General features: G+C 41.7%; 1 protein-coding gene across 3 annotated transcripts in view; it reads right to left on the minus strand.

Moving 5' to 3' along the window:
* RMDN2 (regulator of microtubule dynamics 2) overlaps window positions 1-25,211 on the minus strand; it is a 70,160-nt gene that overhangs the window by 30,671 nt on the left and 14,278 nt on the right. For all 3 annotated transcript variants that reach the window (XM_090045453.1, XM_090045460.1, XM_090045470.1), the window contains exons 5-7: window positions 23,331-23,391; window positions 9,183-9,258; window positions 6,664-6,741 (exon numbers count right to left, since the gene is read on the minus strand). In XM_090045453.1, coding sequence (XP_089901579.1) covers window positions 6,664-6,741; window positions 9,183-9,258; window positions 23,331-23,391 — 215 coding nt within the window. The remainder of the gene's footprint in view (window positions 1-6,663; window positions 6,742-9,182; window positions 9,259-23,330; window positions 23,392-25,211) is intronic.

A 25,211-nucleotide genomic window follows, 5' to 3' on the forward strand; every position in this document is an offset into this window, starting at 1 on the left:
TGTCCATCCAGTCCATGGGGTGAAAAGGTGGAGCACCACTGAACTAGTACAGTAAAAGCTTTGTTATCTGGCATGAGTGGGGTAAGGACGGTGCTGGTTATCTAAAAAATCTGCTTATCTGAGAGTTATACCTATCAAAGAAGACAGTACCACACTTGTAGTGTAAATTTTCAAAGAATCAGTGTACAATACATGACAGTATAATATACTGTATAAAGAATAAAACAGTATACAAGTACTCACCGATCAAGTAGTAGTAAAGCAGCACTGGAATGAAGAGAAATCCTGAGGCAGTAATATACAGTACAGTACACTAAAGTTACATGTAGTACACTATTGGCAGAACATGGCATACACCTAGATTACTGAAAAGTACTGTACACTTAATACTACACTTATAACTAAAACTATTTACATTACTGTACTGTACATAATTTACTGCCTCTTCGGACATTCAAGAGGCACTTGGGGATCTTGCAGTGCCTCAAAGTCATCAACATAAATTGTAGATATAGAAGGTTATGGTGATGGGACTGATTCTGTATTGGCTTTATGACAAGCCCTGGAAGCTTTTTTTAATAAATCCCTGATACCAGCTTGCTTTTTTTGCATGAAATTAGAGTGAATAATGTGTAACTGCATAACCTCCTGTGCAGAATAACAACTTTGCCTTTCAGCAAATTTAATGAAGTTGTCAAGACAGGAAGCAGCATTAGCCCAAGTTATTTTCTCCTCTTCACCAAAGTCGTCTTCTTCAGAATCTTTTTCAGTGACTGCAGACTTTTCAGGATTCACAACACTCTCTATTATTTCTGCATCACTAAAAACATGTGTAACTTAAAATTCCTTGTCAGCTTTGACCCACTCTTCTATCTCACTTTAAGTTTGTTGACTGGGTTTGTAGCAGGAGCATCCTTCACCACTTCAAGAATTTCAGCTATTGTATTTTTTCTATGTCTCACATTAAAACCTTCAAAGTCTTCTTCAGCAGAAGACCCTTCTGCAAACAAAACACAAGGCTACAATTTTCCCCAAGCCCTCCTTAATGTTTCACTTTTTACAGAATTCCAGGCACAAGCCACATTAAAAATTGTATCTTTTATGTTATAAAGAGATTGAAAGTTCTGGATAGTGCCTTCATGATTGATGAACTTCCTCAGAAAATCTCTTTGGTAATACCACTTCATATTCTGGATAATGCCCTGGTCCACTGGTTGAATTAGTGAAGTAACATTGGCAGGCAGGAAGATTTAATAGATTTCATAGACATTAGGGCTGGAAGGGACATCATAAGATCATCAGGTCCAGCCCCCCTGTTCAAGGGGCAGGAAGTCAGCTAGGGTCAAAGGATCCCAAGCAAGATAAGCATCCAAATGTTTTTTAAGATAAGCATCCAAATGTTTTTTAAAAGTGTCCAGAGTTGGGGGGGAGGGGATGGGGGAGTCTGTTCCAGCCCTTGGGGGCTCAGACAGTAAAGAAGTTTTTCCTTATGTCCAGTGGTCTTACAGGAGTTTGGGACCATTTGACCTTGTCATCCCTTGGGTCAGTCTGGTGAACAGGAGTTCCCCCAGATCCTTATGCATATCCCTTAATGTACTTATAGGCTGCCACCAAATCACCCTTGGGCCTGCACTTCTCCAGATTGAAGAGATCCATAGCTCACAGCCTCTATATTACCTGACACTAACTCACATTCAGGAGGGTGAGCTTGACAATTGTCTAATAGCAGAATAGCTTTGCTATCTTCACGTTTTCCAATTTTTCTAAAATGTTCTTTCACTCAAGATACAAAAACCATGATAAAACCAGTCATAAAAAAATCTTTGTCCATCCATGCATTAGTAAACGTATAATACCCTTAAAAGTTCTAGGATGATTAAATTTTCCAACCACCAATAGGTTTACTTTATGTATGCCTCCTGCATTAGCACATGTAAGCACATTTATTTGGTCTTTATTCTGCTTGAAACCAGAAGCACTAGACTCACCACCACTAGCAAGGGTAGAATTTGGCAAACATCGCCAAAATAGGCTAGTTTCGTTTGTGCTGTAGATTCGGTCAGGGGATAGATCATGCTAAGCAACTAATTTGTTAAAAAAAAAAAATCGTAATATTTTTCAGCAGCTTCATGGTCAGCTGATTTTACTTCACCAGACACATCTAGCCTTCTAATGCCATGACAAAATTTAAAACATGAAAGCCATCCAGCCAAAAATGTGTAGGGTTCATAGTTTCATAGTTTCTAGGGTCAGAAGGGACCTGAGCAAATCATCTAGTCCGACCCCCTGCCATGGCAGGAAAGAGTACTGGGGTCAAACGACTCCAGCAAGATGTTCATCTAACCTCCTCTTAAACACCCCAAGGGTAGAAGCCTGCACCACTTCTCTTGGAAGCTGGTTCTAGATCCTAGCTGCCCTGATCGTGAAGTAGCGCCTCCTGATATCTAACCTAAACCTACCCTCTGCCAGCTTGTGACCGTTATTCCTGGTCACTCCTGGCGGTGCTCAGGGGAACAGGGACTCCCCCAATGCCTGCTGATCCTGCCTGCTGATCCTCCCTGACTAGTTTATAACAGGCCACTAGATCCCCCCTCAGCCTTCTCTTTTGGAGGCTGAATAGGTTCAGGTCCCGTAGCCTCTCCTCATAGGGTCTGCCCTGTTGTCCCCTGATCATGCGAGTGGCCCTCCTCTGGACCCTCTCCATGCTGTCCACATCCCTCTTGAAGTGCGGCACCCAGAACTGGACGCAGTACTCCAGCTGCGGCCTGACCAGTGCCGCATAGAGGGGGAGGATCACCTCTTTGGACCTGCTCAAGATGCATCTGTGGATGCATGACAAGGTGCGGATGGCCTTCCTGACTGCATCCCCACACTGCCGGCCCATGTTCATCTTGGAGTCAACGATGACTCCCAGATCCCTTTCCACCTCCATGCTGACAAGAGGGGAGTTCCCTAACCTATAGGTATGGTGCTGGTTCTTCCTCCCCAGGTGCATCACCTTGCACTTGTCTATGTTGAAGCCCATCCTATTCTTGCCCGCCCACCCTTGTAACCTGTCTAGGTCCGATTGTAGTCTGTTGCATCCTTCTAGTGTGCCCACATCCCCCCACATCTTAGTGTCATCAGCAAATTTGAACAGGGTGCTTTTTACCCCCTCATCCAAATCACTGATGAAGATGTTGAACAGTGTGGGTCCTGTGGAACCCCACTGCCCACGACCTTCCAGGTTGAGAAGGACCCATCCACTACCAGCCTCTGGGTGCGGCCCTCCAGCCAGTTGGTGACCCATTTGACTGTGTGGGTGTCAACACCACAGTCCCCCAATTTCTTAATGAGAACAGGGTGAGAGACAGTGTCAAAAGCCTTCCGGAAGTCCAGGAAGACTATATCCACTGCTACCACTGCATCTAATGATCTGGTGATCTGATTGTAAAAGGCCACCAGGTTGGTCTGACAGGACCTGCCACTGATGAACCCGTGCTGGTTGCCCCTAAGCATGCAGTCCCCTGCTGGCCCCTCATGGATGTGTACCAGCATAATTTTCTCAAACAGCTTGCCTAGGATCGAGGTAAGACTAACTGGCCTATAGTTTCCTGGGTCCTCCTTCCTGCCTTTTTTGAAGATGGGGACCACGTTGGCCCTCTTCCAGTCCTCCGGTACCTCACCAGAGCACCACGAGTGCTCGTAAAGCTGTGCCAGGGGACTTGCAATGACCTTGGCCAGTTCCTTTAGAACTCTAGGGTGGAGATCATCCGGATCGGCTGACTTGAATACGTCCAACCCCTCCAGAAGCTCCCTAACTAAATCCTCGCTAACCCAGGGCCCAGGTGTGCCTCCCCCGGGGCCCGAGGGGGACCCAGCAGAGAGGCGGCTGTTCTGGTCCCTACTTAGGAAGACGGAGGCAAAGAAATCGTTAAACATGTTAGCTTTGCCGTCCGGTGTGACGACCAAATTTCCCAATGCATCCTGCAAGGGCCCCACATTACCCAGGACCTTCTTTTTACTCCCTATGTATTTAAAAAAGGATTTCTTATTGTCCTTAATCTGGGAAGCTAGTCCCAGTTCCATCTCTGCCTTGGCCTTCCTAACTACCCCCCTACATCCCCGAGCAACTACAAAATAGTCCTCCCTGGTGATGGCCCCTTCTTTCCATTGGGTGTAGCCTCCTTTTTAGCAAGGAGACATTCCCAGATGCTTTTGGTGAGCCATGGAGGCTTGTGTGCTCTCCTGCTCCCTTTGATCCTTGTTGGGATTACCTTCCTTTGGGCTTGGAGGATCGTCTCCTTATGGAGCGACCACTCTCCTTGGACACCTGGCTCCCCTTCCCTCCGGGACCTCAGTGCTTCTCCAACTATCCTCCTTAGCTCATTGAAGTTTGCCCTCCTAAAATCTAGGGCCGCTGCCTTACTGCATGCCTTTGCCACCTTGCGCTGGATGGTGAATTCCAGCAGGCGATGATCACTATTGCCCAGGTGGTCGAGCACCCTCAGCCCCCTCACCAGGTCATCACCCGTGGCCAGCACTAGGTCCAACAAGGCGTCCCCCCTGGTGGGGCTGTGCACCTCCTGGGTTAGATGGAGGGTCCTGCACTCTGGCCAAGAACATACGTGAGCGTTCAGACCTGGCTGACTGTTCTTCCCAGCAGATGTCCGGGAAGTTCAGGTCCCCCATGACTACCACATCCTTAGTCTTCACTACCTCTGTGAGCTGACCCAAGAATTCCTGGTCAAGCTCTTCTCCCTGGTTGGGAGGTCTGTAGTAGACTCCCACCTTTAAGTCTCTTTCCCCTCGACTGCTTTGTACTCTAACCCAAAGCACTTCAGAGTGCCCCTCCCCTGACTCCTTATTAATTGATGAGGATGTGTATTCCTCCTTAATATAGAGTGCCACGCCCCCACCTCTCTTTCCTATCCTGTCCCTCCTGTACAGCCTATAGCCCTTGACATTCACCGCCCAATCATGCGTTTCGTCCCACCACGTTTCCGTAATCCCCACTATGTCCAGGCTGGTGTCAGCCAGCAGGAGGGTGAGTTCCTCCTGCTTGTTACCCATACTATGAGCGTTTGTGTAGAGGCATTTGAGGCCTCCTGTGGGTGTGTGTAGTCAAATTCATTTGCTTGTAGATATTTTTCACCTTTTCAATGAGCATAGGCCAGAGATAGAGGCACCCTCCGACCATTTTAATGAAAACCATTCATATAAAACACTATCAAGCTGTTCTAATTTAGGCTTATGTAGACTACAGCATATTTCAAGAGCTTTACTTGTTTCAGAACTACTAAGGATGAATTTGAGCAATTGTTCCTTTTGAGCCTTGATATTGTATACGGTTGATAATCCAACATTGAATTCTTTCATCAGAACATTATGGTTCTCACCTTTTTCCAGACCTCTAAAAATGTCTATTTTCTGTGTTAATATCAACACAACTCTTTTTCACTTTTCACCTTTGCTTTTTGATGCTATATTGGATGCCATAAAAGTAGGATTAAATGTTGCAATGAAACACAGAACAGTCACGAAAACACAAATCCCAATGGCAGATATATATAGGCGGGCAGAAGGGTGGGGAGGCTACCAGGGTTAAGTCCCCGCAAACACCAGGGCAGCCCAGCCACAGGCTGCTGCAGCACAGGTAAATTTCTTTTCATCTACTTTCTTTTATCCGTGCATGGGGCAAGGGTGGGCTGCAGCTGCGGGCTGGGTACTGCTCCCTGCCTCTGCTGCCACTATTTTGAAAGTCGCATGGCACCAGTTAATAGAGTATTCTGGTTAGTAAAATACTGGCTAACAGCTTTTACTGTACATAGCCAAAAGCTTACTCACCTCAGAGGAGCCGTTCTTAAAGAACAAAACTTAAAAACTGACTTGAACATGGAACTGCGGAACAAGAAATCATCCACAGACTGGACTGTGTTAAACATGATCTCAACAGAAATGATAGATTTTTACCCCATTACCTGAACTAGCTTTTTTAACACCTAAGTTCCTTGTTGCCTTGTTTATCCCTGTTGACCTACTCAACCCACTTTCCTCTCTCCCATGACTGCTCCCTCCCCCTATCCTTTGTATTTAAATTCCCTTCTATATAGAAACCCTGCTTTCTAGAAGTCCATAGCATCTGACAAAATAGGCGGTCACCTATGGAAGCTTAAATATCTTTCTGAAGCAGTTAGTCTCTAAGCTGCTGCCTTGCTCTGCCTTCTGCTTGAATTTAGATTAACACAGCTAACTGTCTTTCCCTACTAAAAAGCCTTATTTTTATAGCCCCATCACTAGTGCCTCAGGTTCTTTAATTCATGTGCTTCACAAGACCCTTGTGAGATAAAGATATATCATTATTCCCATTTTACTGATGAGGAACAAAGGCAAAAAAATCTTAGTAGGAATTTCACCAATATTCCTACTATAAAAGAAAAATAGGGGGTGCAAGCTTTACATTTATTATATGTAATAATGATAGGAAGAAATAACAGACTGTATTCATGTAATAATCATGTAAATGATTTCAGGACGCACATACTGCAATACTCTGTTGAAAATGTTAAAAAGTTTATACTTCAATAAATGTGTAATTTGTCTCGGGTCCAGTTATTCCATTTAAAATGCATGATCATGTTTCAATACACTTAGGTCAAAGGTCCGATATACAAAATAACTTACGGAATAGCACCACCTTCCATTTAGGTAATATAAAAAGGGATCTTGAGGCTTAAGTTCGATTGCTTTGTCCAGATGTTCCTATTAAAAAGAAGATCAAAAGATAATGTTACTTTGGCCATTCATTTCTCTTTGGCAGTTGTCTTCAAATTCTTTAAAACTGCCTTGCAAATTGGGAAGATTTATTGAAATTCCCTTACATGACTGCTTTTACTACAGTTTTGTTCTAATAATATGTAAATGTTTTAATTGGTAAAAGCTTTTGCTTGGAGAATAATGTCACAAAAGCAGTAATTTAATGACTACATATAACTTACTAGGGTTGTGCAATTAGGAAACAATCTGATGTCTACCAAATAGCAAGTTCTTTATAACAGAATAAAATAAGAAGTGGGCTTACCACAAACTACTGAATGTAAACTATAGATATATTTGTATTACAAAATTAAACTATAACAACCCAGTGAGAAAACTCCCTTTTTTCTTTATAGTTATCATACACTTATGACCAACCATTGAAGTGTTTCATGTGAGAAGTGGTGTAAGGATGTGTAAGGACAATAAATAAATAAATAAATGTTTCCTTCAAACCCAGGTCATTTTTTCTCTTTCTTTTGTCTTAATTAATTAAATTCTTTTGAGACCTGATTTATCATTTTCTTCCCAAAATAATCCAATTATGAGAGCCTATAAATTTCTTTTTTCTACTATTTCTTTTTAAGGAAGGCAACCAGTAACATACTGGCATAAACTATGCTAATTTTAACTTGTGGACTTGTAGAACTATGATCTAGTTGTGTGCAAATTATTTCATCTAGTTGTGAGCAAATTATTTAAATATTTTTCAATCTGTTATTACCGTTATTTACGGTAATCCCCATACTTCTGTGTTATTCATGTAATTTTAGCCAACTACGCCTCAAAAGAAAAACAGCACAGAAAATTTTGCTGCTAACATTTGATATTCTTCGTGAACTCTGTTTACAACAGCAGTATTTATTTGCCTTTTAAATGTTGTTTTATAAACTGCATTTTGTTACAATCTATTCCTTTCCTCTTTCCATTACCTGTGTCTCCAAACATTATGGACTTAATTTACTTGCCACTGTTAGAAAGGAAACCCCCTGGAATGAGATTTGTATTAGAATGACAGTATTTCACGGCATTCCAAATCCAAACCTAAGTAATACATTTTTTGATGCAGGTAATTGGTCATTTTGCCTACAGGAAGCAACTTCATTGACACAATCTACCTTATTGACATAAAAGTATGTGGTGTGAATTGCTATTTGCAATGTAATGCATATATATAAAGACAGCTTTCATACAGGGTTATATTCTGTTATGTTCAAATTAATCACCCAAAGGGTGAAGATTTTATGCATATGTTGAGAGCATGTGGATGCACTCATTCAGCAGGAGAATGGCTTTAGTGCAATCCAGTTAAATCCTTGGAGGATTAAATTTCAGCGTACTATGACCACTTTATTCCTGAATGAGAGAATGCACATTTGAGAATGAATTTCCTTCAGTTGATTTATCTGAACTTTGCAAAGTACTTTGCCTACTGTATAGGCAAGTTCAGTGCCCATTCATTCTTTGTTTACAAAATGCAATGCGCATCCATGGTTTTGTGTAGTAAATAACAACAAAATCTCTAATGGTACCCAAACATTGGAGGTACAGAGGAAACAATGATAATGCTGTGCAAAAGCCCACCCTGAATGGTAAAACAAAGGGTACCACTGCTGCTTGCCATAGCATTCTCCCCTGCCACTATCCACTTGGCCACAAGGCAAGGCAGCAAGTGACTGAGGGGCTTCAACTTTCCTGAATGGCATCCAGGAAGAAATGTTGGAGAGAAGCTGAAATACCAGACTGGATGGCAGAACGGGGATCCCCAAGTAAATTTATAGGTCGCCTGTGTAAGGATTAAAACAGAAGGTATATGAGCAGATGAGGGTCCCCAGAACAGATGTAGTTCAAGAGGAGGGAGTAATTTAGGACAGAGTTTTGTGAACACATTTTCCATGTTACAAGGATAAATTAAAATCAAAGTGAAATGTTAGTACTGTACCCAATTTTCTGCATATGAGATGTATAAGTGTTTTCAAATGGGAAATGCTAACCCAAATATTACATTTCCAAGGCTAATGTGAAGAAACAGAAATACTACAGGTACTCCCTCTACTTACTACTAAATTTGTTTTAATTTTCTACAGTTTTTAAAAATAATTACAAAAACATAATCCCTTCCCCTTTTCCCTACCTACGCCCTCCCACTTTGATTGCTTAGGTAAAAAGCAACTGCAAAAATCTTGTAGTTTTTAAGTTATCCACAGTTAAATCCTTCTAATTTGAAGGCTATTAAGTAATACAAGGTAGATGCATGTACAAATAATTTCTTAACCACAACGTTTACATTTTAACTCTCCCTAAGGCTTTGTTACTTCCCTGAGTTTGAAATGGTCAGAGCAAAGTAAAGTAAATAAAGAGCTGCTAACAATATTACTAAAACATACCTTAAAGAGATAACCATTCTTGATTTTGTTTTGCATACTTTCAAATTCAGACATATAGCCACACATAACTGCAAACCTGCAAAAAGCAACAAAACAGCTAGAATGAATTTATGATCAATTTAGTCCTACGTTTTTCTATTTATTTCATCTGCTGCAACTGAATTTGAGATTTTTCTGCACTTCCCCTTTTTTAGATTCTAATCCAGGGGCAGGCAATTATTTCAGGCAGAAGGCTGCTTACCAAGCTTTGGCAAGCTGTCGAGGGCCACATTGGTAGCCATCCCTTAACAGATGCCCTGCCTCCAGATGCCATCTTGTGACCAGAAGTCCTGCCCTCTAACCCTTGACCTTTGCCACCAGAAGTCCCTCCCTTTGCCCCCAGAAGTACCAGTTTCAGCAAGAGGTTTTGCCATCTTGGAACCAAAAATATATGAAATTATATTCTAAAAAGTGAACGTCTACAGCATTCATTAATTTGGTTTCAAAAAATATTTTTGTCTGATTTACATGCGTCTGTGCAGTGTACATAGAAGTGACTCCACAATAGCTTAAAATGAAGTCTTACTCTTGTATATTGTGGTTTTAGGTTTGTGGGGGGCTGTGGGGTGAGGGAACATGTGGATGTGTGTGTGGATATGTGGGGTGTGGGTGGGTATGGGGCCTGTGGGGGGCTGGGTGCTTGAGGTGTGACAGGATGTGGGTGGTCTGCGTGTATGGCAGTGCAAGGGGTGTGTGGGTGCATGTGTATGGTGTGGTGTGCGTGTGAGACTCAACCTATGAACACACAAACACACTCTGTCTCTGTCCCTGTCCACACCCACATTCACACTATCCCTGCCTACACACACACACACACTATCCCTGTCTGCATACATACACATACCCATACCAGCACGGCCCCATGCTCCCTGGTCTGTCGATGCAACCGGCAGCCAGGTGGTGCTGGAGCAGGGCAGGAGCAGGAAGGGAGTGAAATGGCTGGGGGTGGGCAGGGCTGGGCTGTTCAGTCCTGCTGAGGCTCCCTCTGGGTCCTACGGCCCCTGGCTCTCGTCAGCTCTGGCAGGCTGCCAGGGCAGATAAATATACATTTTCTAAATATTTTAGGGGTGCTGAGGGCCAGATAGAATGGCCTGGCAGGCCAGATCTGGCCCACGGGCTGTATTTTGCCTGCTCTTGTTCTAGTCAATACTTCAGAATTTCTCCTCTTCCTTTTCCCCACTTTTTTCTGTTTGTTGGTAACTTTAGTATCTGTAGTATTCTTTGTTCAGTCAGTGTCCAAAGTTTCCTAAAACGTGCTCTCTTTTACATCAAACCAGACACAACTTTGCTTTTGTTATTCCATTTAATAGTTCTAAGCCAAATCATTTATAGTCTTCTATCATACTTCTCAAGTTTCTTAATGCATCTATAACATGTGCTTAGATGATTTTTCTTAGTATTGCTTTTATTTCACATAGAAACCATGCTCCTTTTAAAAACAAACAAACAAGCAAACTATTTTATTGCATTTTGGTTTCCTTTGAGCCTTTTCTAATATAACTAGATGATCAGTTGTTGGAGGTCAGTAACATTTTAACCCTATGGCATTAAGTTTCTAATGGAGGTACACATTTAGGCCCCAGATCTGGAATGTATGGCTCTATAAACCTAAGTAGCTTCACAGACTTCAACAGGATTGCTCACATACATAAAATTAAGCATGCACATGAAGTGTTTGCAGGATCAAGGTCTCAGTTACAATTTGCCTCCAGTTGACAGATGTTTAAAATTATAAGAAATTACTATGTAAGATTAAATTAATTATAAGAAATTACTATGTATTTTAGAAGGTGATTTAGTATCATTCCTATAAAAATATTCCATTTTTAACTGGAAAGATATGTCATATTGGAAATATTTTAATGATCACTCATACTTTCTCTCTCTCTCTCTGTTTCTATTTTCAAATATTTTTATCTTTAGACACTCAAACATTTATATCCCTTCATTTATGTGCATCTAGAACTTCAACAAAAGTGGAATCTTACATGCAAATCAAGGGAAAAATATCTACAATCACCTGAATTTAACTAGCAAAAAGATCTCCTTAGAATACTGTATAAAAGTAATAAAGCAGTAGTATGGAAAGAACTAAACAGGAAAAAACAACACGTATGGTTTTTTTCTAGATTTTGCTAAATTAAATCATAATATTAATATTTTCACAACACTGTAAAGTGTTCTTAAAAGGAAAATGAGTTCGAAGTATGAGTTAAAAGGGAGACATATGCAAACCCTAAGTTAATTACAACAGCAAAACAACATTTTCTGTGGTTCTCTATTTTAAACAACTTTAGAAATCAGATTTATTGACGTCTTTACAAAATGTAACAGTTCAAACTCCTGTGAATCCTCATTAAATGTAAATACTAAAAAAATTATCCAAGTAAATGATATACAACATATCATTTTATTGCTTATAAATATAGCAAATGCTTTTACTTTAAAAATCAATTATAAAAATTGTGATCATTTTTAAATTCTTTTGATGAAAATGTTTCCTAGAAAGGCATTAAAGTGAACACGTCAACTGCTGAACTTCTGTAAGTCTGCAACTGTCAAGCATTGTTGGATAGGATTTATTGTTGAGATCAATGAGCAGTGAAAAGAACGTAGCTAATCATGCTGATACTCCTGACAGTTAAAACACCAAGAGAGTGCACTGCATATGGGAAAGAGCTGATGGTGAGGAAAAAAGCTTGAAAGGTCAGGAAAGTTCAAGTATTGAAAAAGACGGGGAATGTACTAAAAAAACTTTGCTGGCATAAATTGCTCAGATTCAGGCAACATTTCCCCTATTCCCTTTACTCATTTAGCGCTAATCAGATAAACTCAGCATACCATAGTTAAACGGATTGCTGCTCCACAAGAAAACAATGAAAAGCGAACAAGCTAATCCAGCATATTGCAGCATTTCCTTCTCTGTGCGTGACAAGAAAAAAAGGCCTTAGCTTAAACAAGTTCAGAGCAATCCTTTCATTTATAGATAAATTAGTGATGTAAAAAATAAACCCCAATAAAATAATCATACAGTGAAAAAACAAACAAGTCAACCCATTCATCTTAAAAGATATACTGTTTTAAACTTGGGGATCTCTCTCATGCACTTGCTGCATTTTTCTGTTTTACGTTTTAAAATTTGACTAAAAAAGTTCTGGCAATTTAACTGAGGAGCATTAAAGCTGCATAGCATGTTAGACCATTGTTGGTGGGTCCTAGTGGGCTACTGACAGAATCAATACATTTCCAGAAATCAATGTGTTTTTAAAGAGTCCAGATAACAAGTGAGAAAAAAAAAAAAGCTTATCTGCAAATACTGTGTGGATTCACTAAACTAACACCCCTGGTTAGTTGCAGGGATATCTTAACAAAACCTTAGGGGTGCACCAATAGAGATTTTGGGGGCAATACCTATAGCCGATTTTTAAGGAGGCATATTGGCCAATACTGATCCAATTTCCAATACCAGCCTGGCAGCTTGAAGAGCAGTGTCCAGCTGGTAAGCTTGTTGTGGTGGAAGGGGAGGAGGGAGGGAATGGGCATTGGGAGGGACACAGATCAAGGCCGTCACAGTAAGGAGGGAGTGGGGCTGGGGCTGAGGCAACCGCTGGCCAGCCAGGGTAGGGAGGGTATGGGATGGTGCCACGGTTCATTCAGGGGATGTGGGGGGGGTGGGGCAGCTCCCACTGCTGCTAGTCCAGAACCCATGTGTCTCATGGCTCCTGCTGCTGCTCATCTCAGAGGGCGTGGGTGGGGGAGTGTGCCCCCGGATCTGTGTGGGGTGGGGGAGGCTCTTCCTAGTGGGGGGCAGGGCTTCATTGCACTCAGGGTGGGTGGCAGTGGAGCTGGGAGGTTGGGGGGCTACAGCAAATTTTGGGGTGGCTGCAGTCCCCCCTGTAGCCCCCTTCCTAGTGCTGCTGCCACCTGCCCCGAGTTCAGCCTGCCTCATCCCCCCACTGGGAAGATCCTGGCGCAACCCCAGCCTTAGCTCGCCCCACACATATCTGGGGTACACACACACCCCCATGCTCTCCCAGACAATTGGCACACAGCAGTGGGAGCCATTTCCCACCCCCCTTGGATGGCCCACAGCTCCATCCTTTGCTGCCTGCCCCAGCCACGCTCCTCCCTCACCACAGGGGCCTTGACGTGCCCCTGCCATGCCCCTTCTCTTCCCCCTCCCCTTCCATGACAACAGACTTACCAGCTGCACACAGCTCTCAATGTTGCTGGGCTGTGCTCCTCGCCACCTACATGCTGCACTGCAGCTGCGCACAAGCATGAGCCATTTATCGGCCAAATTATCAGCCAAATCAGGCTGATTTCTGATACAGACAATCTTCTTTATATCAGTGCTGATCCAATATCGGACCGATGTATCAGTGCACCTCTACAAAAACTGAAACAACATATTAAGGCTAACAAGATTTATGCCAATCATCACTTTTCCCAACCTTTTGCATGGTCCTGTAATGTAAAAATTAATATTAAATAAAATTAAAATGCCCATATGTGGTAAAATATATCATTGGATTAAATAAAAGCAAAGGAATTAAACAACAGAGTCCTCATTGAGTGGACAGAGAGCCTGCACAGTCTAATACTTATTAAAGGTAGCCAGTAAGAATAACAACTGGAACAACTGCTTGTTTCACACAGGTTAACTCTCTATACTTTTACCAAAATTCACCTTCTTCCTGCATATTCAGAGTTCCTAATTGTGCAATGTTAGCTAACTTTCACCTAAAGGGTATAACACACCATAGTCACTTACCCCATCTAATGGTTCAATTTGGAACTGGAAGATAACTTTAAAAAAGTGAGTTTTTAGGAGTTTTTGGTATCCTATACCACTATTACAAAAACTGTTTGCTGCATATGAATAGGATTTATGATTTCCCTCCAAACAATGGCAAAATATATTTGGAGGCCTTAGCATTTCATTTGGAAAATAAAATACAAGAATTTCCTAAAACATTCTTGTTAATTTTCCCTGGAAAGGGAAATTGATAACCTTCTAAATGTTAATGAGGCAGATCATCCTGCCACCACATGCTGTTGGAGGAAAGGGAAGAGAGATTCCTGAGGTTTGCCTAATTGATTCCTGTGGACTGGCAGAAAGCTGGGACTTTACTACAGAGGCCTTATATCCCTTGGTTATTCTGGACCCTGATGGTCTCTGGAATTTAAAATGTGGGAGAGTAATTAGTGGTATTGTCAGAGCCCAACACTTCTTTGTTCGCAGACATTTTTCACAAACACAATCTCTCTCACTGACAGAGACACTTTTAATATAAAGGGTAATATTTCATTTTCACATGGTGCTAAATGCTGTTTCTGCTTTCTCCACAGTCCCTCATTTCAATCTGTCACTGCCTGTCTCTCAGAGATCCTACCTGGGTCACAATGATCTCACTGCCAAGAAAGAAAGGCTAAATGCTTACTTCAGAATCTTTCCACAGTGCTCGCTGCAGCAGCTGAGTCAGAGGAGACTTCTGAAAAACAGCACTCTCTTCTCTCCCGTGGCCATGCAGCACGCTGCTTACAGAGGAGTCACAGCCTCTGACACATCCTAACTGTGCATGCAGTGAAGCTACACCCTTAGACTTCTTTTGGAGCCCGGTTTTGAATAATTTCATAGAGATGTGCTCCCAGCTCTGTGACTTATAGCACTATCTGCAACACTGTGGCTTTATTGTTACAGCATACCAAGTATACTATGGTGTGAAGTATACCAAGTATACAAGCTTTATCCTGTCCTAGCGTGATTAATATACTGTTTTGTTTTTAAAAGTGCATCTGCTTTTCAAGTGCCAGGACACAATCAAACATGTCTGCATGATACTCATGTACTTGCAATGGTGACAGTGTGGGAGCTGGGGGTTTGGAGTCTTCAAGCCTGCCAAGGCGCAAAGTAATATGTTTGTTTCTTTCTTGGAATACAATTGAGCCTATATTGCTGGAACTGGCAGGAACATTAGTTTTTGTCTTGGGAAACCACCAGAGAGTAATAAAGCTGAGTTCCATGGAAATGTCAGATGCAGCAGGCACTTGTGTAGTTAACACTTGCAAACATACTGGAAACAAACCAAGCTATTGGTAAAAACATATGAATGCAAGCTAACTTTAAGAATTTTGGCTTAACAAAAACATGGCAAAGCATACAATAAATCAGAATGGAGGACACCTGAAAGCAAAAGATACTGCAGACCAGTACTTAATTCACATTCATTTGTACATGTGTATACACACACACACGCATGCACAAATGCCCACAAAACAACACTGACAGAAAGTAACAGATGCTGTGTGTTCTGCATTTCTGTGGCCATAGAATATACAGAAGAGTTCTGCTCCAGACATCAAATTTGAATTTTTAAAATATATGTTTCTAATCCACATATTTGCAAATATAATTTGGAAAATGTTAACAAAGTACAAATCAATGTAGTATTGGCTTCCTCAGTTTGCACAGGCAGGGTTGGACACAGGCATGGATGAACCAGGTGGCCGTCAGGAGCCCGAATGGAAAGAGGACCCAAAAATTGTCATTTTAACATTATTGTTAACATTATCTCTGGTGAAGGAAGGCCTGATACTAAAAGTTCTCTGGGGGCCCCCAAAAGTCTAGATACAGTGTTGTGCACAGGGTATATAATAGTTTTCAGAGGTGCAAACAGTGCTCTTCACTGATAGTTAACTCTGAAACTTTAAGGTGTCCATTTAACTGTCAGACAGAAGGCTTTGCACCTAAAAGACTAAGTAAAGCTCACAGCCTGTGGGCCACATTCAGCCCATGATGGGTTAATTTGTGGCCCAGCCCCCTGGGCTCCCACCTGGCCACTGCTCCCCTACTGCTCTGGCTGCAAAGGAGAAGCAAGCAAAGGCTCCCGGCTTCCCTTCCCTCACCTTCCTGCCTGCACCCCCAGGGTGACCCAGAGAATGGCAGCGCAGTCCACACCCCAGAAAACTCAGAAGGTAAGGACCCATGTAGAACACTCAGAAGGGGAAATACCCATGGGGGTTCACTGTAGCACTGCAGATGGGGGCAGAGGCTGAGGGGGGAGGAGTATCCATGTGAGGTGCCATGCAGCACCAGAGGGAGAGGTGGGTCGTGAAGTACAGCAGGTGAATGGGAGGGTGTATGTAGGCAGTTTGGTGCAGGAGGGCAGTGCATCTGTGTAGCAGGAGTACTCAGCCTGCACCCAAGTGGCCCATAGCCATTTGCGAACTGGATAGCCATGGACTAAATCAGAGGTGTGTAGCATAAGCTTTCATAAGTGGCAAGCTTATTTAATCAGTAAGCACCTGCTTATGAGAGCAACTGGTGGACCACACATCACATGTAGCCCCCAAGAAGTTATATTGCTGTGCCTGAGCTCCTACCCAGCCATCATTCCCCCCATCCCACCAGCAGCCGGGGCTCAGGGGTCACCTTCCTCTGGCTTCCCCTTCCTACCCCTGCCTTAGAGGGTGGGGCAGTGCAGCATGGCACAGCCTGCAGCCCCAGCAAAATACTGTATATGGGAGCTTGCAGCCAGGAATCTAAGGGTAAGTTGGGATTCCCAGGAAAGGAGGTGGAGCAGGGAGCTGATGTGGAGAGCAACAGTGGGGGGCACACAGAGAGCAGCAGCAGGGGTACCTAGGTGGAAGGGTGGGGCATGTGGCTCCCAGGGCCCATGGCCCCAGCTCAGGTGGCCCCCAGCCCATTTGAAGTTGGGCAGCCCTGGCTTATGCTATAGATTTAGTTTAGTGCATAAGGTACAAATATACCCTGCCTTCTGCCTAACTGACTCTCTCATTTAATTATCAATGTTATTCTTTCCTTTGTGGTCACTTTGTCATTACAAAAAGAAATAAATTGCAAGAGATGTGTTTATCCTACAGTCCCAACCTAGCTCCCATACACTGATCTGAAGTTGCTGTAGAATTTCTACCAGGGTTGTGCCAACTGGGAGATATTGCCCCAGAAGGTGCCTGATACTTCTGTTTCTCCCCAATGGACTGGTTTGCACAGCTGAACGCTCTCTTCCCTCAGTTGTCAGTCATGAAACTGCCATAATGTGCCACTTCTCTTCAAAACAATGTGGTGCATGCTGGGAGGTGAAGCCCACCCTATACAGAAGAATGAGAGCACAAGCCACCTTGTAGTTCTACAATCCCCCAGGGCATCACAATGGCACTTCAAAATTGGACTTTTTTTTGGTGAAAGCATCACATTTTCTAAAGCAAAAAAAATCCCCATCAGCTCTAGTCACCAATCTCAGTGACTATATTATCTTACCATGTAGCTCTCCCCTAATTAACTAAGATAATACAACATTATATGCTTATATCCAAAAAGAATCAGGAAGGTACATATATCCCTTAACCTGCTTACCAAAAGACAACAATACAGCCCTTTAAATATCTTTTCTGTATTTACATATAAAGCTTCGCATTATTTATAAAACGAGTAACTAAGTTACTTTTAAAAAAAGGGGGGAAAAAGCCCACAGAGGTTTTAAGCCTTGGCTGTCGCATATAAAATATTGCTTCCATATTAGAAAGATACCTTGGGAAATAGTAAGCTCTTCAGATATATTTCCCAATTCTGATGAACCTTTTTCCCCTAGGGAAATATTTTTGTCACCCCTTTACTACCTGGAATTTTGTATTTTTCTATTCCTGTGGTGGTGTGGGAAGTACATGTGCAAAATCTCAACAAAAGTATTTTTTTTTAAAAAGTCTTTTTTTTTTCTTTTTGCTCCTACAGTAACAACCATTTTAAAACGTAGTTACTTGCACATGCACAAGTAACTTCTGCTAGCTTTAGGAGCTAGAACACTAACTGATATTAGCAAATGTTAATCTTGGTGAAGTGGAAGTAAGATGGTGAGATAGGAAGATTCCCAATTGAAACTGGGGATGGTTATCATCCTTACCCGCATTACCTAGTTATTTGTTTTGTTCAGAAGACTGATATTTCGAGGGTACTTTTGGATCCCTAACTGCTTTTAAATTTCAGAGTGGTTTAAGGGGTGTGTGGCGAGGTGGGAGTCCCTGGCTAGCCAGAGAGCTAGTTCCCCACCTGACTCTGGGATGCTGCCCACCTGTCTCGCCTGCTACACCTTGTTGTAATTAATTAGGTTGTTAATTAAGGCGGGAGGCTGCCTGCTGTACACCCCAGTATTGGGGGGTGGGGGGGGGCTATCTGTTGTTCCGTTCCACCCCCACACCACGGCCCAAGCCTTGTAGATGGCATCTCAGACAGTTGGCTCAACCATCCCCTTCACCCATTAGCTGTGACACCAACCATGGGACCTTCGGCTTCCATGTAATCCCTGGCCGAGTCTCAAGCCAGTAGGGACCCCGAGCTTCTTTGCTCATCATGGACGTCCCTTGTGGTGGGCCCCTGGCCCTTTTGACTCTTCCGGTCCTGGCCCCAGCATTAACCAGTCAAGTCCCTTGGTTGGGTTTACACCTCCTGCCTGCACTTAGGGATCAGGGTCCCCCATTCCCAGCTCAGGTGCTTCTGGATGCATGCCTGGCCCTGCAGGGTCACATCCCCAGCAAGCTCAGGTGCCTCCAGAAGCTTACCTGGCCTACCCTGCTCTGTTGGTATATGACCCACCCAAAGGAGAGGGCTGAGGTTAAGGCACCCCTTCTTTGCCTTTCACTGGGGTGGTAACTGGCCTGGGCTGCCAGCAGCGAACTGCCCGATTTATATCGGCAGCCATGGATCTAAAATAGCTGCAGCAATTAAGTACCTGCTGGCCACTTAGTTCAGCCCTTAAAGTGTCAGGCACCGACAGTGCCCTGCCACAGAGTGTAAAACATCTTCAAGTACCTTCTGGGTAAGCGTTCTCTACCATCTCTCTCATATCTAAATCTCTGTATGTAACCTTCAGGCTGGATTACTGCAGTGTGTGCTACACTACCTGTGTTTATGGCTGTACCTCTTTTTTTGCACAACAAATAAAAGCCACAGTAGCTAACCCTTAACATCACACAGAAGATTGCCCCATTGACCTATTTACAATAGGTCTTGTTCAGCTGTATAGGCTTCCTCGACACTGCTCAGAGTAATTCAAGATGTTGATTTTAATGTATAACATCTTATAAAACTTGCTGCCCTGGCAACATTTTTCTCCATCTTCTCCATTTGCTGTCATCATAATAAGTATTAGTCAGAACAGGAAAGTAAACAGACCACCACCAGAGAGAAACCCTGGCCTTAGTAAAAGCACTGCAGTTTTCTTCAGCGGAGCCACATCCTCAAGATACTGGGGCCTGGGCCTTCTCTATGGAGTACTGCCAACCAGGGAATTCTTGTGTCTGGATGATCTATCTGAAAAAACCTGGATTTGCTGCATATTATGGCGCTACACTTTTGTTCAATGTTCATCTCTGTTAGAGATCAATGTAGTAGGAACAGTTTTACTGTGTGGCATTTTGCTTTAAAAAGTTGTATTAGAAGGAGTACCCAGGCTGTGTAACTTTCTGTCATCTGGTACATTCAATAATCTAACCTCAAATATTAACTGTAGCAGGCTTTGTGGCTAACCATAGTGCACATCCAAGGCAGAAAACTTGTTGTGTAAACTAATCTGACAACAGCAGACTGTACATTGAAATTTTTCTGGTTTTTGCAGTTTGTAACCTATTCTCCCCCATCCACAGCAAAGTTTCAAAAGGTTAGGCAATGGGCTTTCTCCTAATTTCAGAAAAACATGTCAGTTTTGGGGAAAAGGGACTTCTAATATAATAAAGTAATTTTTTCTTTAACTTTACTGTGTTTTTCTAGCAGTTCTTTGTATTAAGTCAGAGCAATCACAAGCGAGATTTTGTTGAAGATTTCCCAAAAATAAAAAAGCTTTGCAACTGGTGAGTGCGAATTTTTCCACAGACTCTCTCAAAAGTTTGAAAATTCTCCATAAATTAAAATTTTGTATTCATACAAAGCAGACCTGAAATATTTATATCATTTTCTAAAAACATATTATGATTCTACTCCCACATTACAAGGGGCCGAACTAATTAAACAACTGAAGGTTACAGCTATATTTTTCACTGTCAACAGTTTCCTGAAAAGCAACGTTTTAAAATACAAGAAATCAAGCAACTTTGAAGGCTCTGTAATTTGGCTGGAAACCATCTGCAGAGAGTTAGGATGCATCTATTAATCTTGATATTATTAGCAGTTGCAAAACAGGTCTGTGGCTAAGGCTGACTTATTGGTAAAAGATGTTTTTGCTTAATTCCTTCTGCATAGTGCCCACTGACAAATTTAATTTGAAGACAAATACTGGCCACAGGCCCAGCTGCTGGTAAAAAAACTGAATAACTCTGGTATGGGTATTCTTTTGTCTTAAAAAAATGATCTTCTCCATTTGTATATCAGATGGCTCTTACAGGCAGCCTGATGGCGAAACACAGGACGTTTTTGAAGAAGCAGATGCAAAAAAGAAGGGAAAATACGTGAGAAAATGCTATAGCATTTCTACATTAGAAAGATTTTGCTGGTAAAGCTACATCAGCAAATGCTCTTAGGAAAAATAGAGCTTCCATGGGCAAAAGCATTCTTTTCCCAAGTGAAAGGAAATGTACTGACAAAACAAACTTTTTTTGCTGGTAAAATGGAATGCATACCAGTGCCTTTCTGGCACCACTATGTCAGGGAAGGTTGTGATTGAACCTTATTTGTGATGTGAATGCAGCCCTTAAATATTAGGAATAAGCTTCTAAAACTTTGAAAGAACACTGTAGTCCTAGGCAGCAGTACTACTGAACAGGATCGGAAGGCTACCATGGATGAGAAACTGCCCAAGCCAAAAACCAGGAAATTTCATTCTGAAACATATTTGCAGAAATGTCATGCATGAGATATGTAAGTTAATTATTCTGCTTTCCCTGATGTTATTTAGGACTTAGCTAGAGTATGGCATGGATTTTGGGCATGCCACTTTAAGAAAGATGTAGATGAAAGAGAGTGTCCCCAAGGAACACAAAAAAAATGATAAGGATTTAGCCAACACGACCTATTGAAGGTATCGAATTTGTTTAGTCTAGGAAAGACAGAAAGATGCAATAACAAGTCTTTAAATATGTTGAAGGTTATATAACCTGTTGTGATCTTGTTGAATTCTTTACAAAATAAAAATTGCTGTTATTTTTCCACAGTCAAAAAAACAAGGGAAAACTAAGAGCTGGCATTTTCTGAGGAGTACCTTGAATCTAACAAGTCTTGAATCTTAAGTCTAACCCTGAGTTTAGAGACCACTGCTCTAGAATCTAGAGCTTGGTCAGTAGAAACCAGTCAATGACATAGTAGTGCTGGAATGATGGCATGGCTGTGATGATCGAGGAAATATGACAGAGGCAAGAATTTTAGGGTGATATCTTTTATTGCACCAACTGTGTAGTTGGCAGATATCTTAGACAAGCTTTCAGGCAAAAGATACCCTTCCTCAGGTCTGGGGAAGATGCAGACTGCTTCAGCTAAGTAGCAAATAGAACACCATCCTGTGTGAAACTCCATATGTAAATAAAAACAGGCTGCAAAATTATTTTTTTAACTAAAAAATAAATAATTTTTTTAAAAAAAGGAATGGAAGTGGCATGCAAAATAAAAGCAGACAGACATTATCAGAAGTAGCTAAAAGACAAGATAAGTGCAGTAGAAAGGATAACCTGACTAGTAGAAAAGCAAGACCATTCAAGATGGAAGAAAGCCATTTTCCCTTTTGGAGTGCTGCAAGATTAGCAGAGAATGTACATAAAGTGTAAGAAGCCATAAAGTCAATGTCATTGTTTAATCCCTCGTATTTAGTGTCCAATAAGATTATACATTTTTGTTTCCAGGCCTGTCTTCTGAAGGCATTCCAGGGTAGATTACCCTGGAACATGAAGATTGCGAAATCAGAAATAGATCTTCTGTGAAAAGTGTTCTCCTACCCACATTCATGTCTCTGTCATTTAACTGGTCTCTGTGGCCACAGGGGGCAGGATGAGAAATACTCATAAAATGATAAAAAGGTTGTAAATTTAGGTTGGATATTAGGAAGAACTTTCTACTTATGAAGGTGCTTAAACATTGGAACAGATACCTAAAGAGGTAATGGAATCTACATTCTTGCATATTTTTAAGAGTAGGTTAGAAAAACACATGAGTGACTGGAATGGTTTAGAGAGGAATGATCCTTCCTTAAGTAGGGGGTTGGACTTGGTGATCTATTAAGATCCTTTCCAGCCCTATATTTCTAGGACTCTTATAAAGTCATAGGGGAAAAAGAAATGCATTTTAAAATATAAAACTATAGAAAATATCTGCAAACACAGAATGTAATGGCTGATGATTCCCTGTGTGGCACTTCTCACAAGGAACACAAATACTTACATCTCTTATTGATTGAATTCAGTAACTTAAACTGAACCTGGAAATCAGTTGGCAGTAGTGCTGACCACAAAGAACAGATGTAATAAGTCACTTAAGAGATCAACTCTCTCTGTGTGATTTGATGACAGCTGAGATCAGTGCAAGACTAAAACAAATGATTCCTCTCTTTTAAATAGCAATGGGTTGGCAGTGCAGCTTTTCAAGTGAGGGGTTCTTAAATCCAGAGTATGCTTCCACCTTTGTTCCACCAAAATCCAAATGTTTTGACCTTCTGTTAATTCTGCAAGACCTGCCTGTCCTCACAGCTTCTTTTGTTATACTGTAGAGGAAAAATTAACATTTGGGAATAATGGTGAAAATGTCTTCGTTTGGGGATCCGGAAGGAGTTTTAATTTTTTATAGGCATTCACCCAATTTAAGTCCTACACCAACAGAATTACATTACACATGGAGGTTTCAGGTGGTATACTAAGTATTTCACAAACTATTTTAATGTAATTATTAGCTGCAACTTCATAACGCTGTGTAAATAACCATATCAAATAACAAAAAATGAACTGATAATTGATCCAATCAATCATCTACAACAGTAAAGTATGGAGCCTGTAGTGATGGGTCTACAGCTGATTTTAGCTGGTGGGAGGGTGGGGTGTTGTTTGATTTATTGGTGAAGAGATATAACTCTCAGAGAACACTAATCTAAACATTATTTTTCCATTATGCAAACTTACCACTGGTGACTTTCAGCACTCATGGCATCCAACTGAATAGCTTTTCCAGCACTAATTTTTCCTGTAAAAAGTAAAAAAGATACTCTAAAGGATTTATTGTACTTTTCTTCATCTTAGAACTAAGCAGTTAGATAATATACTGTAGATATAAAGCAAAGTTCGTCTTTCCACATAAACATTAAGAAAGGTTTCATAACATTATGGATTCATAACACTTGCATAGACTTGTTATACTTTCCCTATTAGAAGGTATTTCAATTCAGATGCAATCAAGACAGTTTCAACTAAGTTCTGCTTTTGACTGAAAAATACAAAAATTAAGGGAGTTAACCAAATTTACACTCTTGAGTAAGGAGTCTAGATGATAAAATTAATGTTTCCAGAGGTTCATCTGTAACCAATTAAGCCACATGGTCCTTTCTGTATTACAAATTAACTTTATAAAAACAAAGGGAAACATAAATAGCCCTCCAACCAGCTGGAATGAAAAAACACAAGTTATTGCCAAATCCCCTTTAAAAGCAATTCTCTCTGCACCACTTCCAAAAGAAAAAAATGAAAAATACTGCAAGAAACTTTACGGTTCAGAATTCCCCCAGCTGTTTCACGATTCATAAATAACTCAGAAGACTATGATGCGACACTGCTGATTACCTGGGTATCTAGCAAGCACTCTGTACTCCTCCGCTCTTTCAGAGATTTCCATGCCATACTAATTTTGCCCTGCTTAAATATTCTTCCACTTAGTACACACTCTCTGCCACTGAGGCAGGATACCCTCTTCTGACTCAGTCCAGCACTTCTTATGTTCTTATTATGATCTCTTATCAACTAATATGAAAACTAATCATAAGCAGCAGCAAAGAAACGATGACCTGGGCACATTGTTACAAATGTATTATCTATTTCTAAAATTCCACAGTGTGCTAGTATGCTAGTCACTTCTGATACAAAGAAGAGATTACCCTAACACCAAGGAGGTCACAGTGGACACGCAGCTATGTCAACAAACGAGCAGGGAAACAAAGAGAATAATTATATGAAAAGGTCATATTAGTCATAGCCAAATTACTTTTGACACAAAATAATTACTATAAGAAAGTTACTAACTGATGTTAAGACAGAGATGATTCTCCAGAAAGACTTGAAAGTACAGAGAGATCCTTGCGGACTCTCCCAGGAAGATCATGCCATAATAAAAGGAACATGAAATAAGGCATTTGTGTGAGAAACTGACAAACAGGTGTTCAAAGCTGACATCACTGGAAGAGCAGAGGGATTTGATGGAAGTCCATGAACAAAACAAAGGTAGGTGAGTAGAGAAAGGCAGAGTCCAAAAATAAGCAAATAGGGCCATAAAGGCAGTAAACAGAAGTTTAAATGTGATGCTGTAGAGCAGGGGTTCCCAAACACCAGGCCACGGCCTGCTACCGGGCTATGGCGGGTTGGCTGCTGGGTCATAACACAAGCACTCACTCAGACCCCCGTCTGTCTGCCCCGGTGAGCAGCTTCCAGGGTCACAACTAAGATTCTAGGGCTAAAGTTGGGTGGTAGGGGAGCCCTGGGCAGAAGGTAGCTAGGTCCGCATGCCCTGTCCCACTCCTGCTGGGCTACGTTAAAAAAAAAGGTTGGGAACCACTGCTGTAGAGAAGAAGAAAGTCAGATGAAGGAGTAAATGTTCTTCAGGAGACAGCCAAGGGGGGTTATTTTAATGGCAGTGTGTTGTAGAGATTGGAAGACAGTAATGTGAATATCAGAGGCAAAAGAGGAGTATTTTGCTGTAGTCAGGATGAAAAGGGCTTAAGCGAGAACTTTCAGACTTGGCAAGGAAGATTCTAGAGACTGGACAAGTAGCAGCTGGAGCTGGACATAACTTGAATG

This window comes from Crocodylus siamensis, chromosome 1 (genome assembly GCF_052110815.1).
Source record: "Crocodylus siamensis isolate JL-2025a chromosome 1, ASM5211081v1, whole genome shotgun sequence".
Classification (NCBI taxonomy): domain Eukaryota; kingdom Metazoa; phylum Chordata; order Crocodylia; family Crocodylidae; genus Crocodylus; species Crocodylus siamensis.